The 19,902-nt window shown below is 36.6% G+C and overlaps 1 protein-coding gene across 4 annotated transcripts; it reads right to left on the reverse strand.

Annotated features, from left to right (window-relative positions):
- Window positions 1-1,379: 1,379 nt before the first annotated feature.
- LOC127442787 (myelin protein P0-like) lies at window positions 1,380-16,957 on the reverse strand. Of its 4 annotated transcripts, none has more exons than XM_051700976.1 (6): window positions 16,804-16,957; window positions 15,762-15,925; window positions 13,828-14,041; window positions 11,709-11,838; window positions 11,313-11,361; window positions 1,380-3,790 (listed from the first exon to the last, which is right to left on the reverse strand). In XM_051700976.1, the coding sequence occupies exons 1-6, from the start codon at window positions 16,847-16,849 to the stop codon at window positions 3,773-3,775; spliced, it is 621 nt and encodes a 206-aa protein (XP_051556936.1). In that variant the 5' UTR covers window positions 16,850-16,957; the 3' UTR covers window positions 1,380-3,772. The 4 variants fall into 4 exon arrangements, with proteins under 4 accessions (XP_051556936.1, XP_051556937.1, XP_051556934.1 ...); XM_051700977.1 differs by having other exon boundaries at window positions 1,380-3,902; XM_051700974.1 differs by having other exon boundaries at window positions 1,380-5,593.
- Between the last annotated feature and the right edge of the window lie 2,945 nt (window positions 16,958-19,902).

Raw genomic sequence — 19,902 nt, forward strand, 5'->3', positions numbered from 1 at the left:
AGCTTGAATTTAACAGGCTCCAAGTTCACCATAGTAACACTAATCACTGTAATGGTAGTGACTTCAACCCTAACCCACCAGCTACAACAAAACAACAACTATAGGCAAGAGCTAAAACTATATTAACCCTACTATTGCATTCAGAATCTGCATACACATTTGAAATTTAAGCTTATAAATCAATTATAATCATAGCCCTATATGGTAAGTCATTAATAAGTTCTTACCTGTTCATACATGTAAAAAGACTGATTTTTTTGGCATGTTAACTGACAAATATAAATGTTATTAATTAATATTTTTAGAAAAAATAAAATGTAGAAATTCTATGACATTTAAAATATACATTAACTACATCAAAACCTGCGTGATGCATGTGAAGACATCTTTTTATCAACATTTCTTTAAAAATGTATCTATAAATAACATAATATACAATTTATATTAACATCTTTAGTGAGAAGTATTAGTTATTTGAATGAATTTCCTATTACTCATAAATTGGTGGTCAAAAGTCATGAAACCAACGTATTCTTTTTCAACTAAACTTCATCAAAACAACTGTACAATTCTAGTATACAACATTAATACTTCTTTACTATGTTTTTAAGCAAAATCTATTCTATTTACTTGCATGAACTGCCGAATGTTGATGTGTGAATATACTGTAAGCTGGTTCGGCATCAGATGGCTGCAGAGTAAAATGCGGACAATTTCCTCTTTCAAAACTTATTTAGACTAATTTGTGCATGAACATTTGCTCTCACCACAACCCCTTTAGACAAAAGTACCTTTGATTTAGTTTATTTGATATGTTTGTTACATCTGTCATGTCTGTTTTGTACAGGAATGTGTGTGTCTGTGTGTGACAACTCTATGTGTATGTGTGTGTGCATGATTGTAAACAAGATGCAGTCCAAGTGAGAGACAAAAAAGTGTGTGAGAGAGAGAGTATGGGAAACAGGCCAAATGGAAGTGAAGTGTTTATAAGAAAAAAATAATGTAAAAAAAAAAAAAAAAAAGAAAATTGTATTTTGATATTCTTGACAAAGTCACAAGGTCTGGTTCCCACACTAAAAACTGTGGTATTTAAAAATGATTATCTACCTCTCCTGGGTCAAAATTGACCCAAATGCAATAGGAGGGTTAATTTCAGGGTTTAGTGTAACAGTAACTTGATCAAATTTTCTAAGGTTAGTAAAAACAAATTAAGCTTAAGTCAACTTTATTTTTTAGATAACAATTAGTATTTACAGTGAATCATTGCAGTTTCTTACATAGTAAATGTCTCCTCTAAAGAAATACTTTGAAATAGATTTGCTTCACTGCTTTCCACTACTGTTCATTCCACGTTAATCCATTGCACACACACAAACACACACAAGGTATCTGATTTTTATTGACGCTTTTCTAAAATTTGAACTTGAGATATACTTTCTTTTTACAACACATTTTACAGAAAACCACAGTTAGATTGGTTAAAGTCAACATAAAAGTAAAAATACAAATAATTAGAAGTTGTAAATGGATTTTGAAGAGAGAATGGTTACCCAGACCTGCACCAATACAGGTGCATAATACATACAACATGGGAATTCCCCGATATTTAAACACAGTTTAATGGCAGGTACCATGTGGCTGTTCGACATTTACTTTGAGATGCATAAAAAGCATCTGTGTAGGCTAACAATCATATCATTTTCCTCAAGCCCTTGCAATTCTACAGTTTTTCTTAGCATTCCAGATGAGAGCCTGTCTCTGGCTCAGTGCTGACATGCACAGACATGAAGACTTGGAAAGAAAGCCATATCCTGTGAAATTGAGAAGTTTATTGGATTTTGGCTTGGCTTTTCACATGAATATGAATTCAGTCCAAGTCTTTCTCCCAGTTTTTCCACTTTCTTCACAAAAAACAAAACAGAAAACTTTCCGATATCTTTCTGTCCTTAATGCATAACCTCCTGTGGTCTTAACATGCAAACAGAACCACCACATGAATTCTGCCATGTCAGTCAAAAGAAAGTGCAGAAATAATATTAAACATCATTAAATTATATTACATTTCTGCATTCAACACACAAACAGTACCAGGGTGCTACCGCACAGCATTACTAAATGTACTTACAATGACATAACGAATATTGCTATAATCCTGTTTTGTTCTCCTAACATGTTGAAGGATTACAGACATGTCATTGGACTAAAACCTTACATATGCAAAAGCGTGAATAACACGCACCTTTCGTAGTCAGCAGAGAGCTAGCTAGATTATCTTTTTTTTTTTTTCGCCACAATTGCGACGTAATAGCCAAATGCGAATTTTCTCCTGTGGGTGGCAGGGGGCAGGAAAGAGCATTGGTGTTTTCTTACCAGCATAAACAGGGCATGCAAAGAAGGCTATGTTCGAAATGGGATACTATCCTACTGCTTACTGTGCAGTATATACTGTATACTGCCTACTATTTTTTTTAAATAGCGATTTATGCATCAAATAATAGCATGCTACGTTGTTGTCGCAAGAACCCATTACGTTGCATGTTTAATTTAGGGAGTGGCATCCAGCAAAAACACGATTATTTTGCATTTTTAATTCAAGTTTGTGTAATTATATCTTCTACAATATAACTTTGGGCGCCACGATCAAATAATGAGTCAAGAAAAAGATGCTCTGTTGTATACTGCACATTTTGCCAAATATGTTGTAGGTCATCCATGTATTCCATGCTTTCGCTTAGTATGCACAGTATACATGCTACATACTGCAGAAATAGTACAAGCAGTATGGTAGTATGCTAATCCGATCATAGCCGAGGTGGTGGTGTTATCTGTGTGACAGTTAGAGAAGAGGAGGATAAGAGAGTGAAAAGATAACTCGAGATGGAGTGATGAGCCTTTCTGAACGATATGTGTGGAAAGCGTCAAGAAAAAGTGCCACTATAAATGAAAGACTTTTAAAGGGATCATAGTTCACTCAAATATAAAAATTCTGTCTTTATTTACACACTGAAATAAAAGGAAGAATGTTAGGGACTAAAAGTCTTATTCACTTCCATTGCATCTTTTATTCCACACAATGAAAGTGAAAGGTGACTGAGGCTGTCAGTCCTTAACATTCAGCCTAATGTATACTTTTCTGTTCCATGGAAGAAAGTTAAGAAAACATTTGAAACAAAATGAGAGTCAGTTAATTAAGACTTTTCATTTTCATTTATGGGTAAACTATCCCTTTAAAGAGACAGAGGGGGAAGAGAGGAAGAGAGAGAGAGAGAGTGTGTTCTCCGGTTACAAGTGAGTGTTAAAATAATCAGCTGTTTGTCAGACAACAGCTTATGCAGACAGATGTGAGAATTTGGCTTAGAGTTTTCAGTAACTCTCACGCTGTGTGTTTGTGCGTGTCTCTGCCAACAGTATCGACGTCATTCAGTGGATTTCAGTCACTGCAGTCAGACTAAACACACACACACACACACACACACACACACATACACACACACTTAGACTCTTTAAGTCAGCGTGGAACTGCTTTAAACTGTGTCAAAATAAACTTCTGCAGCTCCGAATTCTTCAAAAGGCTCTTAAAATTGCATGATGGGATACACAATGGGACTGTTTGTGTGTGTGTGTGTGAGAATCGATGGAGATGTGATGAAAAATGGACATGCATACATAATATTTTTAACATAATATTTGAAGTGTTTGTGTGATTCCATGGCTAAAAATACAAATCATATATTTAGCATCAAATAAATGAGCATGCTGGGGGTCAGGGGAGCTACTTTAAGGGGCCGGCCTACAGTGGCAGAGGAAGTGATGTAATAGCACCATTATATCAGATGATGACAGAATTGAATTATAGGTGAAACATTAAAAAAATAAAAAATTTTTTTAAAGTGTCAGAACAACTATAAAGAAGAGAGATTAGAGGATTGAAAGAACAAAGACATGCAGTAAAACAGAGAAAAATACAAGAGATAGAGAGACAGAGGGAGGGAAGAGAATGAGAAAAAAAGACAGTTAATATAAAGTTTCCAAAGCAACTATAGAAATAGTACAGAGTGTGAAAAATGTGTGCCTAAAATTGTGTTCTTGTATTAGATTGCATGTGTTTGCAGTCACAGCTGTGTGAAAGCGAGAGATATGGCAGAACAGTCCGTCACTTAACAAGAGAAAGCTTTCCCATTCTGCCACTATTACAGCTCTCACAAATATGAGTGTAAGAGAGAGAGAGATGTGTGTGTGTGTGTGTGTGTGTGTGTGTGTGTAATGGAAGGGTCTCAACTTTGGGTTTTGTTGTGAATATGTGATGTGGTTGAAGTGTTATTTTCTAACCGGGCATGATGCTACAACTTTAGAGCAGCAAGAAATGTTTCTGTCCTCACTATGGGTGGAAATGCATTGTGAAGTGACAACTTCACAGCCGGTCAGAATAGATACATAATATACAATGTACCGATGAGATTTTACAAACATAGTCTTATGACAACTTGTAATCATTCATACGAGACTGCGAAATCGTAACATATCATACAACATGACTTGTACGAAATGGTTAGACTTTTATTCCCATAGAGTCCAGTCAATCAACAAACTGAATTTAAAATCGAGACAAAACAGGTATGACATTTTAGCTTGCCTCCTATATCCAAGTCACTGAGAACATTTGGTTACTCATTCCATTTTTATTTATGCAATACAAATGACCGATGTATGTCAATAACCTGTAATATGCTACCCTTATTAAGTTCTGAACTCCAATGTTTTCTTTCTTCCGTGGTACCCAAAATGTATTTTTCTATTAAAATCATCGTCAGGTTTAGAGTATGGGTAAGGGGTTACACTTTATGCTTAGGTTTAGGTAAGTCATCGTAATAACATCGTTCGTTGGTTCATTTATTTTTCTCTATGGGAATTTTTGAACGAGCCAACTCTCATGATTTCTTATGATTTTGCCATCTTGTACTAACTATTATGACTCGTCATCGTGACGACAGCCCTGATTCTAAGGCCCGCAGTCCTTTCCGAAAATTTGCGTTTAATGTGTTCCTATGTCTCAACTGGTAGAACATGGCACTAGCGACACCAAGGTCTTGGGTTTGATTCCAGGGGGACACACATAGTGATAATATGTATACCTTGAACACACTGTAAGTTGTTTGACAAATGAGTAAATGTAAATGTGAATGGACTCATGCCGAGATTAAAATGAAAAAGACTTCTCCTGTCCTCCTGCTTTGAGGATTCATATGTCACTCCTCTCCTACAAAACTCTCCACCACCCCTCTTTTCATGCCCTTCTCTCTTATTTGAGAGTGATTTTGCGCACTAGTTGAGAGAAAAATGGGACGAGGCTCGTTTTAGTTTGTGTTTCCTCCCTCTCCTGTTTAGTGAGTTCTAGCTCAATGGTCATTAGCACCTTGCCCTGACTGCACATCCCCGCTGCCTCCTCCGGGGCTTGGGCCTGGGTGGAGGCAGCCCCACCCTGGAGCTCTAGCTCTCTGCTTCTCAACCCCTATTTCTTCTCCCTGCGAGACTCTTGTTTCTTCTTCTCCGATACCACCACCTTCTGCTTGGCCGGATCTGTCAGAACCGAAGCCTGGAAAGAGAGAGGGAGCGTGGAGAGGGGAGGAGTGAGTCACTACGGGAGGAAAGATAGAGAGAGAGAAATAAAGATATAGAGGGAGAGAAAAAAGAGAGAAAAGGAAAAGAAAGAAAAAGGAAGGGTTTGTAGTTAGACTGGGATGGTCAGATGAGTGTAACAGATATGGAGAGTCAGAATAAGGGAGGTAGTTTCATTATAGAAAAGAAAAAGTTGGAAAAAAAAGATTGAAGTTGTAAACGAGTGGTTAGAAGGTAACCAGGGGAACTCTCCGTTTCTGGAAGGGAGGACAAAACAGGAAGTGGCCAGTTAGGGAGTGACAGCGTGACATCACAGCACCTGAATAAAAGAACTGACATACAGCTGAACTTCACCCTTGGGTCGCTGAAACATGTTTGATTATCTTTTAGCTTTCTTCAGTGAGGATCAGCTTCCTTGTTCTGTCAGGTGAAAGGTGCTTTACATGTAACTGAAAAACAGGTGGAGTGTGTAATTTTTTGTATGAAATATGGCCTAGTTTTCTCTTTATATCAAAATGGGATAGGAGAAAATAAGTAAGCCTTTCGTAGGTTGATTTCCCCAAAGAGTGGGGGAAACAGTGCTTTGTTTATACTATGGCTGAGGTATACTTTTTTCCGTGCATCGTTCTGTCTCGCACACGGTCGAGCTCTCAGCCGTTCAAAGTAGGGCTGGGTAAAAATATTGATTTTCCAATTAATCGCAATCTTCATTTGAACGATCACGATTTTGATTCTTAAAATTCTAAGATAGATCTTTTACTCTATGCGCAACTCTCTACAAGTGAGTAAATCACTTGCATATGTGTTCAAATTGTGACTAAAAATGTTTATGATTAGCCACTGGCTGAATAATTTCAGATTTTACTCGCAAGTTATTGAGTAGTATAGTGGCGAAGAAGTTCAGCACTGAGATCCTTTCACGTAATATATATATATATATATATATATATATACACTGGTGGCCAAAAGTTTGGAATAATGTACAGATTTTGCTCTTATGGAAAGAAATTGGTACTTTTATTCACCAACGTGGCATTCAACTGATCACAATTTATAGTCATATATATATATATATATATATATATTAGTTCTGTCAGTCGATTAAAATCTTTAATCCTAATTTATCGCATAATCTTTTGTAGATCGCACATTTTGAAAGTGATGAAATTTGAAATTATACTGTATATACTTCCTTTCCTGTCAAAATACATTTATTTCCATCTTAGGAGAGAAAACAAAACAATATGTAACAATATAATGATTTATTAACATTTTCTAAACAATGCCTTCCAATGTATAAAGATGGAACTGCCCTAAAATAGCACCAAATTAAGTAACATTAAATGTTTCCCAAAGTCTAAGAGGGAGTTTGACTAATTGAAAGAACTAATTTCCCTATTGGTTGCATATTCATTGCAATGGGCATTAAATCCCTTAAACTCTCATCCTCCACAGTACTAATCTGCTGGTAGACTGTGGCTATCCACTTTCCTACAGCAATCCTGAAGCCTCATGATTTGCGTTAGGGTGTCAACGCCAGCGTCGAGCACCGCTTTGAACTGCACATGAAAAGTGCTTGCAGATAAAAATGTCAAATTCTGCATTTTGGTGGTAGTAAAGACTTGCCGTGCTTCTGTAATTATTAAAATGTGCCTTACAGAGCCTGAAAAATACTTGATTATATCACAAGTCCCATCTGGGCTTGTTTTGTACATAAAATAGCGTTAAGAGGTCCTTTCTCCATCTTTTTATCACTGACACGGAAGCACTGTTGCGTGTGTGTGTTGTAAAGTACGCGTCAATGTAATGACTCCAGGTGGACACATTACAAAGGTTCCTCCATTCCACCCAGTGTTTATGCTGTATTAACAGTAAATGCGTTAATCGCAATTAAGAAAAATTAATACATTAAACTTTAATTAATCGCACGTTAACCCATTAATTCTGACAGCTCAAATATATCTATACGCAATTTTAAGACATCAAATTTATTGATGGAATACATGAAATTTGTACATTGTTAAAAAGCTAAAATGTGACCATGATGAAAACTAATTAGCAAATACAAATTTTCAAATTTATATTCTCATAATGTACCTAGTTAGATGGTCCCTTGCATAATCAACAACATTAACTGAGAGATATTTCTTTTATATGTAAGCAAAATGCACATTATATTTGAAATATACTGTACCCAAATGAATCAGAATGTAATAGGAATCGGAATCGAATCAAAACGAATAGAGAGCTTGTGAAACGGCCTTGAATTGAATCGGGAAATCTGTTTCAATACCCAGCCCTATTTTAAAGTATACTCTTTTGACAGCGAGCCACTATGGAATGCAGTCGACGCATACGCACTAAACTACTTTGTGACAGTCAACGGCAGGCGCATGCACTGACGTCACATACAGACACGTCTAGAAAAACTGTGCTGTATACGGTCTCCGTGTGATAATGAAATTTGCATTTAGCGGTCAACATGTCATCTGGCTCAACCAATGGCATGAGTTTGGGAAACCTGTCCGAAAACCTGTCTGTATATTTGCAATTCTGTTTGGTGCCACTAGTGGCGTAGAAATTACACACTTCATCTTTTTAGTTCTATAGTGACGTCTGTGATCAAATCTAGAAATACATTGCAAAAAATAATTTTTGCTGCTTTTGTCATAGAAATGTTGTTTAAACTTTATATAGTGTAAAACAGTGTAATTGTTGCAGAAAGTTTCTGCAGTGTGATTTTATACCATGTGCTTTTACCATTTATCAACCTGCATTCAGTTCACTGAATATAGAGTAACCACTGAACTGGAGGGTGGACCGGGTTTACACTGACAGAACCAAGAAATAGAGAAATGAAAGAGAGAGAATGAAGTTGACAGGAGATACACAAAAAGGAGTACAAACAGAGGTACTGTATGTAAATAGAAACAGATTACAGAAACAAAGAATGAACAAACTCTTTAAAGACAGAAATAACGCAAACAAAACAGGATTGGAATTCTGGTAATTTGATCCTATAAGAGATGAGATGTGTGAGGAAGAAAGTGGTTTGACTGTACTTGATAGTGTTTGTCATGAACTAATACAATGATTAAAGCTGATCCCTGATTAAATGTGAAAGCATCGTACTGTTCACCTGCAGAGAGAAGAGAGGATGGCAGCAAAAGGATAGAGAAAGACAGCTAGAGAAGAAAAATAAATGATTGTACAAAAGTGGGATAATGGCATGGAAAAGCACGCACAGAAGAAAAAAGCATTGAGAGAGAGAAAGGGAAAGTAAGTCAGTATATGAATGCGTGGCATGTTAGCACAGAAAGAGATGTATGAGCTCCATTTGAGTGCTCATGGTTTTGAAGACACGGTGTGGCTACACAGGTGCAACTGAATACATAAATGGCCCTGTCCCAACAAATGGCACCATCGATGTGCACTTGCTGTCATTTGACTTTCGCTTGCGTTTGTCCATGAAGAACCACAAGAGTGCCCCCTATGTCGCCCTTTTGAGAAGCCTACACTGGTGCATATTTCACAATTTTTATTTTTATTTTTATTTATTAAGTGGCACCAAAGTATGGATTCCAAGTGGACTGCAAAGACTGAGGGTGCTCTTTGGGATAGAGAGCATCCAGAGTCTTAACATAGATAAAACTTAGACACTTGCAGATACGTACTGAATTTCAAACATATTGTCACTGCTAATTAAAGCAGCCCAAAAATGATAATTATTTCATCATTAGCCTCATGCCATCCCGGATGTTTATGTCTTTCTTTATTCTGCTGGACACAAACGAAGATTTTTAGAAGAATATCTCAGCTCTGTAGGTCCATAAAATGCAAGTGAAGGGTGGCCAGAACTTTAAAAGTATAAATAGCACATATAGGCAGCATAAAAGTAATACATACAACTCCAGTGGTTAAATCCATATCTTCAGAAGCAATTTGATAGGTGTGGGTGAGAAACATATCAATATTAAAGTCCTTTTTTACTATAAATTCTCCTCCCTGCCCAGTAGGTGGCGATATGAATGTAGAATGTGAATCACCAAAAACAAAATTAAATCCCTTTAATTACAGTTACATGGTTAATAGGGCAAATGTCACATCACGCAATTAATATTTATGAGCACAGATCAATATTTAAGTCTTTTTTACTATAAATTCTCCTCCCTGCCCAGTAGGTGGTGGTATGCACAAAGAATGTGAATCAACAAAAACAAAAGAAGAAGAATGTGAATGTGAAAGTGAAAGATTTATGGTAAAAAAAAAAAAAAAAACTAAAATATTGATCTTTTTCTCACCCACACCTTTCATTTACAGCAGCTTCTGAAGATATGGGTTTAACCACTGGTGTCATGTGAATTACTTTTATGCTGCCTATATATAATTTTTGGAACTCCAAAGTTCTGGCCACCATTCACTTGCATTGTATGGACCTACAGAGCTTAGATTATTTTCTATAATTTTTTTTTGTGTTCAGCAGAAGAAAGAAAGTCATACACATCTGGGATGGCATGAGGCTGAGTAAATGATGAGAGAATTTTCATTTTTGGGTGAACTATCCCTTTAAGCTTTAGAAACAGTGTGTGACTGGCATGCAAACAGGAGCCAAAACGCTGAGGTAGAAGTAGAGCTTTACCCTTACCTACAGTCTGCTTTGCCAAAAAAAGTCATGTTTCGCAAACACTACCAGGTCTTCAGGCTTTTTTATTCCACAAACATATCACTGTGTCCCCATTATTGTTTTGTTGTGTAATGCCTGTGAGCACTTTAAAATACTTACCAAAATAGCAGCCATTGGTTTTGGTTATGTTTTAAGGGACTCTAATGTTTGCAGTCAAATTTTGGAGGTAAACTCATCTCATAACTCATAAATTTGTCTAAACTTTTTTCTAAAGTGACTTCTACATCTAACTTGCCCTAACGTCTGTTTTGTTAAAACTGCTGTAAGTAATGTTAGCTGTCTTGCTAACTCCAGACATACTCAGCCACTGAATTTTGCTGTGTTCTGTACAAAGTCTGATGTGGTATATTCCTTCTCGATATCTCCAACTTTTAACCAAAAAGGCATTGCCTGACACTCAGAAGTGGATGTAAAAAAAAAAAAAAAAAATGGCTACCCTTTGCTTTATAGGTGATGGATTGTCAACTAACTGCACAGGATAAACGATGCTATGCAGTGCAAGCATTTGTTTTGAAGGTGTACGATTATCAACAAGCTGATCATTTATCGTGTTTTACAGGCCTGTCTCTGACATTTTTTTTAAACTTTGGCTCATTGATGCTTTTTATTTGCATAAACGTGAATGATTATCATTAACTGTGTACATCTCCCTTAACGTGCCGACATGTTTGCATGTTATCATACACCCGCATTTTGGTGAAATTAGAGAGAGCTCTAGATTTCTGTTTGAGATTTCGTGTTCTTTTCCAAGTAAAAAATTTCACATTTTCAGAATATAATGTATTGCAATTAGGATTTCTCAGGACAATGATATCTTCCAGGTAGTAGGGACTTTTTTGTTGGTTATTAAAAAAAAATAGCTTACAGCAGCTTCTAATCACAGAAAAAGGAGGAAGGAGAGCAGTGGAGGACAGGAGATCTTAAACACAGCAAAGTGAGAGAGACTTGCAAGCATGTAGTGTGCTTGTGTGTGTGCATCTGTTTGTTTGGGAGAGAGTAGGTGAGCACTTGCCTGTTTTTGCGGTGAGCCTTCTTTTCCTTTGCCTTTCCTGCCATGTTTGCTAAGAAAAAAAAAAAGAAAAAAAATGCATGAACAATGTGGCCCTCTGGTGGCTCTCAGCCCACAGTTTGTTTACTGACCACCTGAGGCATATCGCACACAACAAATGGCAAGTGCTGGCTGAAATCACCAGTTACAATCTGATTAGTGGGTATTACACAACTTCCAGGAGTAAAGGCACACAGGTTTTTGATCAGTCTGTCTGCTTACAAAGTTGCTTTTCAAGTTCTGGTGAGGATTTGGGCTGTGTCTTGGTTAGAGTGTGTGTGTGTGTGTATAGGAGTGTGTGTGTCAAAGCCGGGCAGAGGGTCGGGTCGGGCTTGAGGGAGTAGGTGCTCCCAGACTGACCTCATGCTCAAGCTGAACACTCGTCTGGCCACCAGGAAACGCATCAGATAGTAAATTGCCACAATGAGGATCAGCAGTCCCAACACTACGCCAATAATCGCTCCTGTTATCACACCAGCTTGAACAGGAACTGAGAGAGAAAGAGAACATGTGGAAGTGTTGAGATCTCCAGATTAAAAAAACAGTTTATTCAAAATGAAAATGTTGTCATTTCCTCACCATTGTGTCATTAGAAACTGCACACAAAATGGCAAATTGCTGAAGAATCTTGCTATACAACAATATTTTATAGTGACTATGACTGTCCAAAAAAAAAGTCCATACGACTCGTGAGCTATATTCCAAATCTTCTGAAGCCATACAATGGTTTTGTGTCATAAACAGACTGAGGGCTCTATTTTTGTAAGCGCAGGAAGTGCAGCGCTATGCGCTACGACCGTGTGCTACGTCTTGTCCAATTTTCGTGAGAGCGCTAATTAGAATAGCAATTTTCATGAGAGCGCTAATCAGAAGAGCAATTTTCGTGCCAGCACATGGCGCAAGTGGGTGTGGGTGGGAGTGTTTTGTGTTAAACTATCTGTAGGTCATGGTTTATTTTTCAAGTATTATTATGTTTATATTTACAATTGCATTTATGATCTAATTTGTATTGGTATTTTTCCACCTGTTGTCAGAGTGATTTTTAAGTCACTGCAAAAGAGGCCAGTGGAGTTGGAAAGAGTAAAATGTTTAGATTTGGTATGATTTTTTTGACCAGTTTGTTATTTTGATTATATTTTTGTTTCGTTTGAAGTGTAATTTGAATTTAGAAATATTTTTGGTTTAATTTTTTTGTGTTTCAATAAATGAATTAAATTTATCAAAATCAAAACCGACCGATAGAAGTGAAGTGCGCGCCGATACAATCACTATTAATACTAGCCATGATTTGTGTCAGTAGATGAAAATGGTTAATAATACATATATTCTCTAATCCAAATCCTGACGAGAAACACATTTTCCATTGGTAGCATGTCCCATTTAACAAGGACGCAGTTAATGCACAAAATAATGTAAGTCCATTTATATCTATTCTTCTAATTCATTGCATACAGTCCATTTGCACTACCAACTTCTGATGAATGTCCTTTCTTTGTTTATATTGCTGGTGCTTGAGGAAATGTATATACAATAGGACGCAGATGGTCCAGAGAAGAACCTCTGATTGGCCAAACCCACTTGCGCCTAGACTTAATGCATGCTTGCACGAAAATACCAAAACTTCATGGCCATGCCCACTGACTTTGTGCTTATGACTTATGGCATAGTGCTGCGCTTAGCACTAGCACTCTTAAAATAGGGCCCTTAAATTTAGTCATTATTCACAGATATTCTTGTTTTCTCCTGAAGCTCACAACAACAGCATTTAGGTATGGAACATAATTTTAATTTTTGGGTGAATTATCACTTTAAAGACCTGCTCTTGCACAGTCTTACTGAACTGTATTGGGTGCATTGTGTTCTTCTTTTAAAGTAACTGTATTATATGGTGTGAGTTTATACAGCTATATTACTGAAAAAAGTTCCAGAGCACATCAATCAATGTCCACCTAGAAATGTTCTCCTTTTTTCTTCAGAACAAGCCAGTATAACCCACAAATACCACATTGAGAAGTTAAAGCTACTGTTTTAACAGAAAAAGGAAACATTAATATAAATGTACTACAAAACCACCTGTACAAAAAAGCATTTACTTGATGAATAAGGCACCATGTGAGGCTATTTTTCACCAAAATTGTGTTCTCAGAAAAAAGTTATGACCACACAAGAAAACCAATATGGTCCCTGCTTTGCCGTTATTTTGTACTTCCATTAGTGGCAAACTTTCATCTTCCAGCATATGATCTCCCGGATTTCGTATGCCACCTTGGAATAAGATGGGCCTAAAGGCAAAAAGCAGGTCTTGATAGTTATGCAGCGAACTGTAGTGCGAGGAGAAAGCAAAAAAAGTCAACAGCTCTCTTTCTACTGTGCTTTCTCTGCAAAGTAGCTGTTGTGGGAGTTAAACATCTCCCACAGAACAGTTCTCATTTTATATTGTTTTTTTCTTAAAGACAAAATGCTCATAATGATCTATTACCCTTCTCAAACACCAGCAGACGAACACTGGAGGGGCGACCCACTATGTCGGGTGGGTTCTTGGCATCACAGGTGAAGGTTCCATTGTCAATGAAGTCCAGGTTCCGGATCAGAATCGAACCGTCACGGCGAGCAGGGTTGCCCACAAACTCCAGGCGGTCCTTGAAGGGGCCTTTATTATCCACATAAGGGACTCCACCTGTGTAGTGGAAAATCTAAACATCCGCAGAAAGCATATGATAATGTAATTGTCACATACCTAATCATAGTAATTAATTATAATGCACTGATTATAATAAAGGAGGCAGACAGATCAGTCTCCACAAGCAATAAATTGGTAAATTGTTCTCAGTCATGCAGCTGAAAAGCCACACTGTTCCATTGTGATCACGTTGTACCAAAAATGTGTAACAACATTTTGAGCTCTGTATCTTTTCAGTCTTAGCAGCTCACTGTATTGTTATTTCCCTGAATTCCCAGTATGATCAACCATCCACAAACCAACACATCCATAGTCTCTACGGGCTGGCAAAATTACAAACTTGCACAGCAAATAGCTACCGGCTTTCCAATTCGGTAAGCAGAAGTACACCCACAAGGCACTTATATTTCTATTTCACATAGCCTTGGTTCGTTAATTTGAGAGGATGTTAATTATCGCCACAAGCCATATAGACACATGGGTATTATTCCCAAGGGGTCGGCATGTTTTTGTACAGATATCAGAGTTGCGCACACCTTTTTATAGGTTTGGTGAAATGCAATCAAACTGTGTAATTTATTTTATTTTTGAGTTGGCAGTTCTAATATAAACACTGTGAGGCTGCATGCTGTAATTACTAATTAAATAATTCTGAAAAACATAGTTTTTCCTCAAACAAGCATTGCGTTTTTGAATATTTTGGGATATTTTGGAATGTAGAACTAATGCATCCAATCCTATAATTTTATGTGACGTCAATTTGATGATCAAAATGTGGACTTTACGTATGTAATTAAATGCTTAATTTATGAAAAAAAAAAAATAAAATACATCCATTGTAATATACTGGAAACAATATTTCCTTGTTTGCAATTAAGTTGTGTGTCCATATTTTGGGTCGGCTAATTTGTGAATGAAACGCTCTTTTGAGATCTTTTCAAAGAATCAAGTCAGACAAGCAAAACCATCTGAATCAGTTCAACACCTGTATATGTAACAATTTTGTACTGCAGCAAAATACATTTTTCAAACCAAAAGTGTATCAAAACACTAACAAAAACATTTGTGTCTCTGTTTGTGTGTGTGTGCTCACTTAGCTATACTTTGGGGGCAAATTTGTACCCTGAAGTGAGCTAAATCGGACAAAACGTCCCTTTGGGGATATTTTGGGACGTCCTCATTTGGAAAAATGATCCATTTAAATTAATTAAATTTAAAATTCTAATAATGCAAAAAAGTTTTCTTTTAGGGTTAGGTTTAGGGTAGTTTATAGAAATTATAGTTAACAATATATAAAAACAATGAAAAGTCTATGGTTTGTCCCCTAAAGATAGCTGAACAAACATGTGTGTGTGTGTGTGTGTGTGTGTGTAAATGTGTACATGTTTATACTACACTGTGGTGACCAAATGTCCCCACAAAGATTGTAAAATCTGAGATCGCCTACCTTGTGGGTCCCAGCCAGTGGTCCCCATGAGGGAAATGGCTTATTAAACAATGTTTTTTTGTGTGTTTTTTTTTTTAATGTAAAAATGCAAAAAGGTTTCTGTGAGGGTTAGGTTTAGGGGTAGGGTTTGGGGATAGAAATTACCATTAGATCTGTATAAAATCCATAAAATGTATGGAAGTCTATGGAGAGTCCCCACAATTATATAAAAAGAAGTTTAAGGTGTGTGTGTGTGTGTGTGTGTGTGTGTGTGTGTGTGTGTGTGTGTGTGTGTGTTTCAACGCACTGCAATGCTGTCTCTAGCCCCATCTGCACGGTAGTTCCATGAGAAGGTCACGTCTGGAGAAGTCCAATGCCAGGAGAAGAAAGAGCAGGAAAGTCTGACATCTGTGCCCACCAGAGCATGTCTCTCCCAGCTCGTGTACACAACTATAGCTGCGGTCTGAGAGACTGAAACACACAAACAAACAGGATGATGAGTATTACTGTGACACACACTTGAAATTTTAAAAAGGAATAAAACTGTATTGGTAGAGACTTTTGAACGTGAAGATAAGTAACAAAATATTAGCACGTGAAAAAAAAAAAACTCAAGTCTGCAGAATTGCACAACATGCCTTTATACTGTAATTTTTAATACAATTATAGGTGTGGAGTGTTTGCAGTGTGCAAACAAGTGTCTAATAAAGGTTTCATCAAATCAACAGTGAAAAGTGGTATAATAGTGATATAACAGTAAATAGAACAAAATGTGTTTCCACATGACTTAATAAGTGCCTAATTAAAATCTGAATTTATTATAATAGTAAAAGTAGCAATTGGAGTATTTTGAGAACACATTAGAAACGAAGTTCAAATGCAGGGAATCCCACGTTATAAAAATGAACCTTGACACAGATCAGAAAAGAAACTCGATGCATGAATTGTTATTTCTAAAAAGTTTATTCTAATTAACTTTTGGAAAAGATAAATAAATAAATAAATAAATAAAGATATATAGGCCTAAACAAAACACATTATGAATGAACTCTGACAGTGAGTTAGGTTAGTTGAGACACTTTCATAATCTATCTAACACCTCAAACCTGGCCAGTCTTTAACAGGTAAGCATCAGGTGCACACGTTACAGGTGCATCTGAAAGTACAATAATTCTGTAAAATTATATACAAGTTAAAAAGCAGGTAAGTATTTTGGCTACATCTCAGTTTCAAAACTTATATATATATATATATATATATATTATTTAATCTAAAGTGCCATTTTAGTGCAATGGCTGTTGTAACAAAATGGATGAAAAGTTCAAAGGAGAGTTTTGAAATGTATTTACCTATGCCCGTGAGCACCACGGTCGTCAGTGCCAGTACAGACAGCATGATCTCTCTCTGATCTCCCCGCTGGTCAGTATGTGAGGGGCACCGAGAGAGCGAGTGACAGAGAAAAGTGAAGAAATGGAGGGATGACGGGGATGAGACCAGAGGACATCAAGATGACAGTATTACATCCATGACTTTATACCCAACCACGCCCCAAACTTAAGCCCCACCCCCACCACATCTTTATATAGTGCCCGCCCAGCGACTTTTTCGCCTGAGGTGGCTAGTGGGTGTTCCTACTGCTGTTGTTTTAACGTCATTGGTGAACTGCACGTCTGCCCATTTCTCTTGAAAATCCGAGCACAAATTAGGCATTTTGCCAGTGACACTAAAATATCAATTTTCATGTATGTGGTTACAGACAAATCATATAGAACAGTGAAATAGCACACAGAAACTTTTCCTCTGTCTTGTCTGCACTCGACTCCATTATCTCAGAGGTGACGGATGACGTGAGCTCCCCTGACACCCTCTTCACAGGATCTGTGGTCAGATCTTCAAGAGAAATGGCCAGACGTGCAATCCAACAATCATTTATTATATAATTCTTAATTAGTATTTATGTCTTGTTTTCCAGTAAAATATATTTAGGACAAACATCTTTTAAAAGAAAGAGAGCGCGTTTACATGCACGATTTTACACCGATTATGCTTAATAATCTGACAATGTGTGTCAGGTAAACACTTAAAGGAATATTCTGGGTTCAATACAAAGTTGAGCTCAGTCGACAGCTTTTGTGGCATAATGTTGATTACCACAAAAAATTATTTCATCTCATCCGTCCTTTTCTTAAAAAAAAAAAAATCAAAAACGGAGGTTACAGTGAGGCACTTACAATGGAAGTGAATGGGGCCAATTTTTTGGAAGAGTTAAAAAGCAGAAATGTGAAGCTTATAATTTTATAAAAGCATTTACTTTAATTCTTCTGTTAAAACCCATGTATTTTTTTAACTGTAAAGTTGTTTAAATTATCATTTTTACAGTCATTTGAGGATTTTAGGGTTTGTTGACATTACATCGCATTGGCAACAAAGTTGTAAAATTGGCTATAACTTTACACAGAAAAGGTTAGTTAGTGATTTTATCACACTAAAATCATGTTAACACAAATATTGTTTATGCCTTGTGGCTATTCTTTTGAAACAATGAGAATTTTAACATCTAAAAATTGGCCCCATTCACTTCCATTGTAAGTGCCTCACTGGAACCCATATTTTTCCTTTTTATAAAGAAAAGCAGGGGCAAGTCAAAAAGAATATTCAATACAAGTTAAGTTTAATCACTAGCATTTGTGGCATAATTTTGATTAAAATAAAAAATAATTTTGACTCGTTTCTCCTTTTCTTGAAAAATAGGCAAAAATCTGGGTTACAGTGAGGCACTTACAATGGAAGTGAATGGGGCCAATGAGTAAACATTAAAATACTCACTGTTTCAAAAGTGGAGCCACAAGACATAAACAATATGTGTGTTAACATGATTTTAGTGAAATAAAATAGCTTGTTTACCTTTTCTGTGTAAAGTCACAGCCAATTTTACAACTTCATTGCCGTGACGACATAACGCCATAAACACTACAACCCTAAAGCTACCATGAAAATAATGATTTAACCAACTTCACAGCTCAAATAATACACTAGTTTCAACAGAAGAATTAATGTGTGCTTTTATAAGATAATAAGCTTCACATTTCTGCCTTTAAACCCTCAAGAAAATTGCCACATTCACTTCCATTGTAAGTGCATCACTGTTACCTTCATTTTTATTTATTTTTTAAGAAAGGGAGGGATAAATCTAAATTAATTTTTGTGGTAATCAACATAATGCCACAAATGATGTCAATTGAGCTTAACTTGCATTGAAATAGGATATTGTTTTTTGCCCATAACCCTGATTTCATGTTGCATATAAACATCTTTACCGGTTTCTTACCGATGTGCGCAAGTGTTGTGTGCATGTCTGTTTGCGTTTTGCCGTCAAAAGCAAATAATAATCCAGTGATTTCAAGTCTCATCTAAACGTGGTTTTCAGGTTTTTTTTAACTAGCTGGTTTTTTATATTTATCAGTGTATTGCTATGCATGCAAATGCGCTCATTAGATTTGTTTACAGAGAACATATCTTGAATTAAGTTTATTTTCTTACCCCATTAGCATATAATGTTTTCTTCTTATTTTAAACATAAACACCAGCAAATTTAGCTAGATTAATGTTTAAAACATGCTAAAACTATTTGTCAATGGGATAAGAAAAATAAACTCTCTGCAATTTTGCTCAAGTAAATTTATCTTGTTTTAAGGATGATGAGATAATTTTACAAAACAAGACAAAAATACAGATTGAGAGAATTATTCTTTGCAGAGTATTTGGAGAGTGTATGTGTATCTGTGGTTTAGTACTCTGATAGGCCTAGATAAAAAGATCTTTTCTCCTCATCCTGTCACGGTTGAGTGCTGCTCGTCTGTAATCCTTTCTCTCTTATGCTGATGATGCAGCCCTATAAACAAAAACATACCCAGAGATGCTGCGGGTCTGAAATCACAATGAGCCACAGGTCTTTTCCATCTCACCTATCTTGACCCCTTTGCCATCCACCTGTCACTCACATTCATCATAACAGGAAAGATAATGCAGTAAAAGGTGGAGTGTGTAATTTCTGCGACACTAGTGCCACCAAACCAAATTGCATAAATAATTGTTTTCAAACAGCTTTTCTGAAAACTCCCCCTGTCTTCAGTAAGTCAGAAAAAATATACTTCCACCCCAAACTCACAGCATTGGTTGAGCCAATGTTGCTGTGTCAGGCTGGTTGGGATGCCCAAACAAACAGAGAAATGTTTTGAAATCGCCACAGAATTACAGTGTTTACACTTTTCAGGGGAATTAACCTACAAATGTTTTAGTTATAGTTGTTTGTGCATATTAAGCTGGGATGCGAGAAATTTTTTAATATCGAAAAATGTCACACTTAACCAAAACCCCATGAAATCACTTGACAAGCAGTTTCCTTTCCTATGTTAATGTATCTTGAAACAGGAGATTTGTCCAGATTG

The sequence above is a fragment of the Myxocyprinus asiaticus genome, chromosome 6, assembly GCF_019703515.2.
Source record: "Myxocyprinus asiaticus isolate MX2 ecotype Aquarium Trade chromosome 6, UBuf_Myxa_2, whole genome shotgun sequence".
NCBI classification, from domain to species: Eukaryota; Metazoa; Chordata; class Actinopteri; order Cypriniformes; family Catostomidae; genus Myxocyprinus; species Myxocyprinus asiaticus.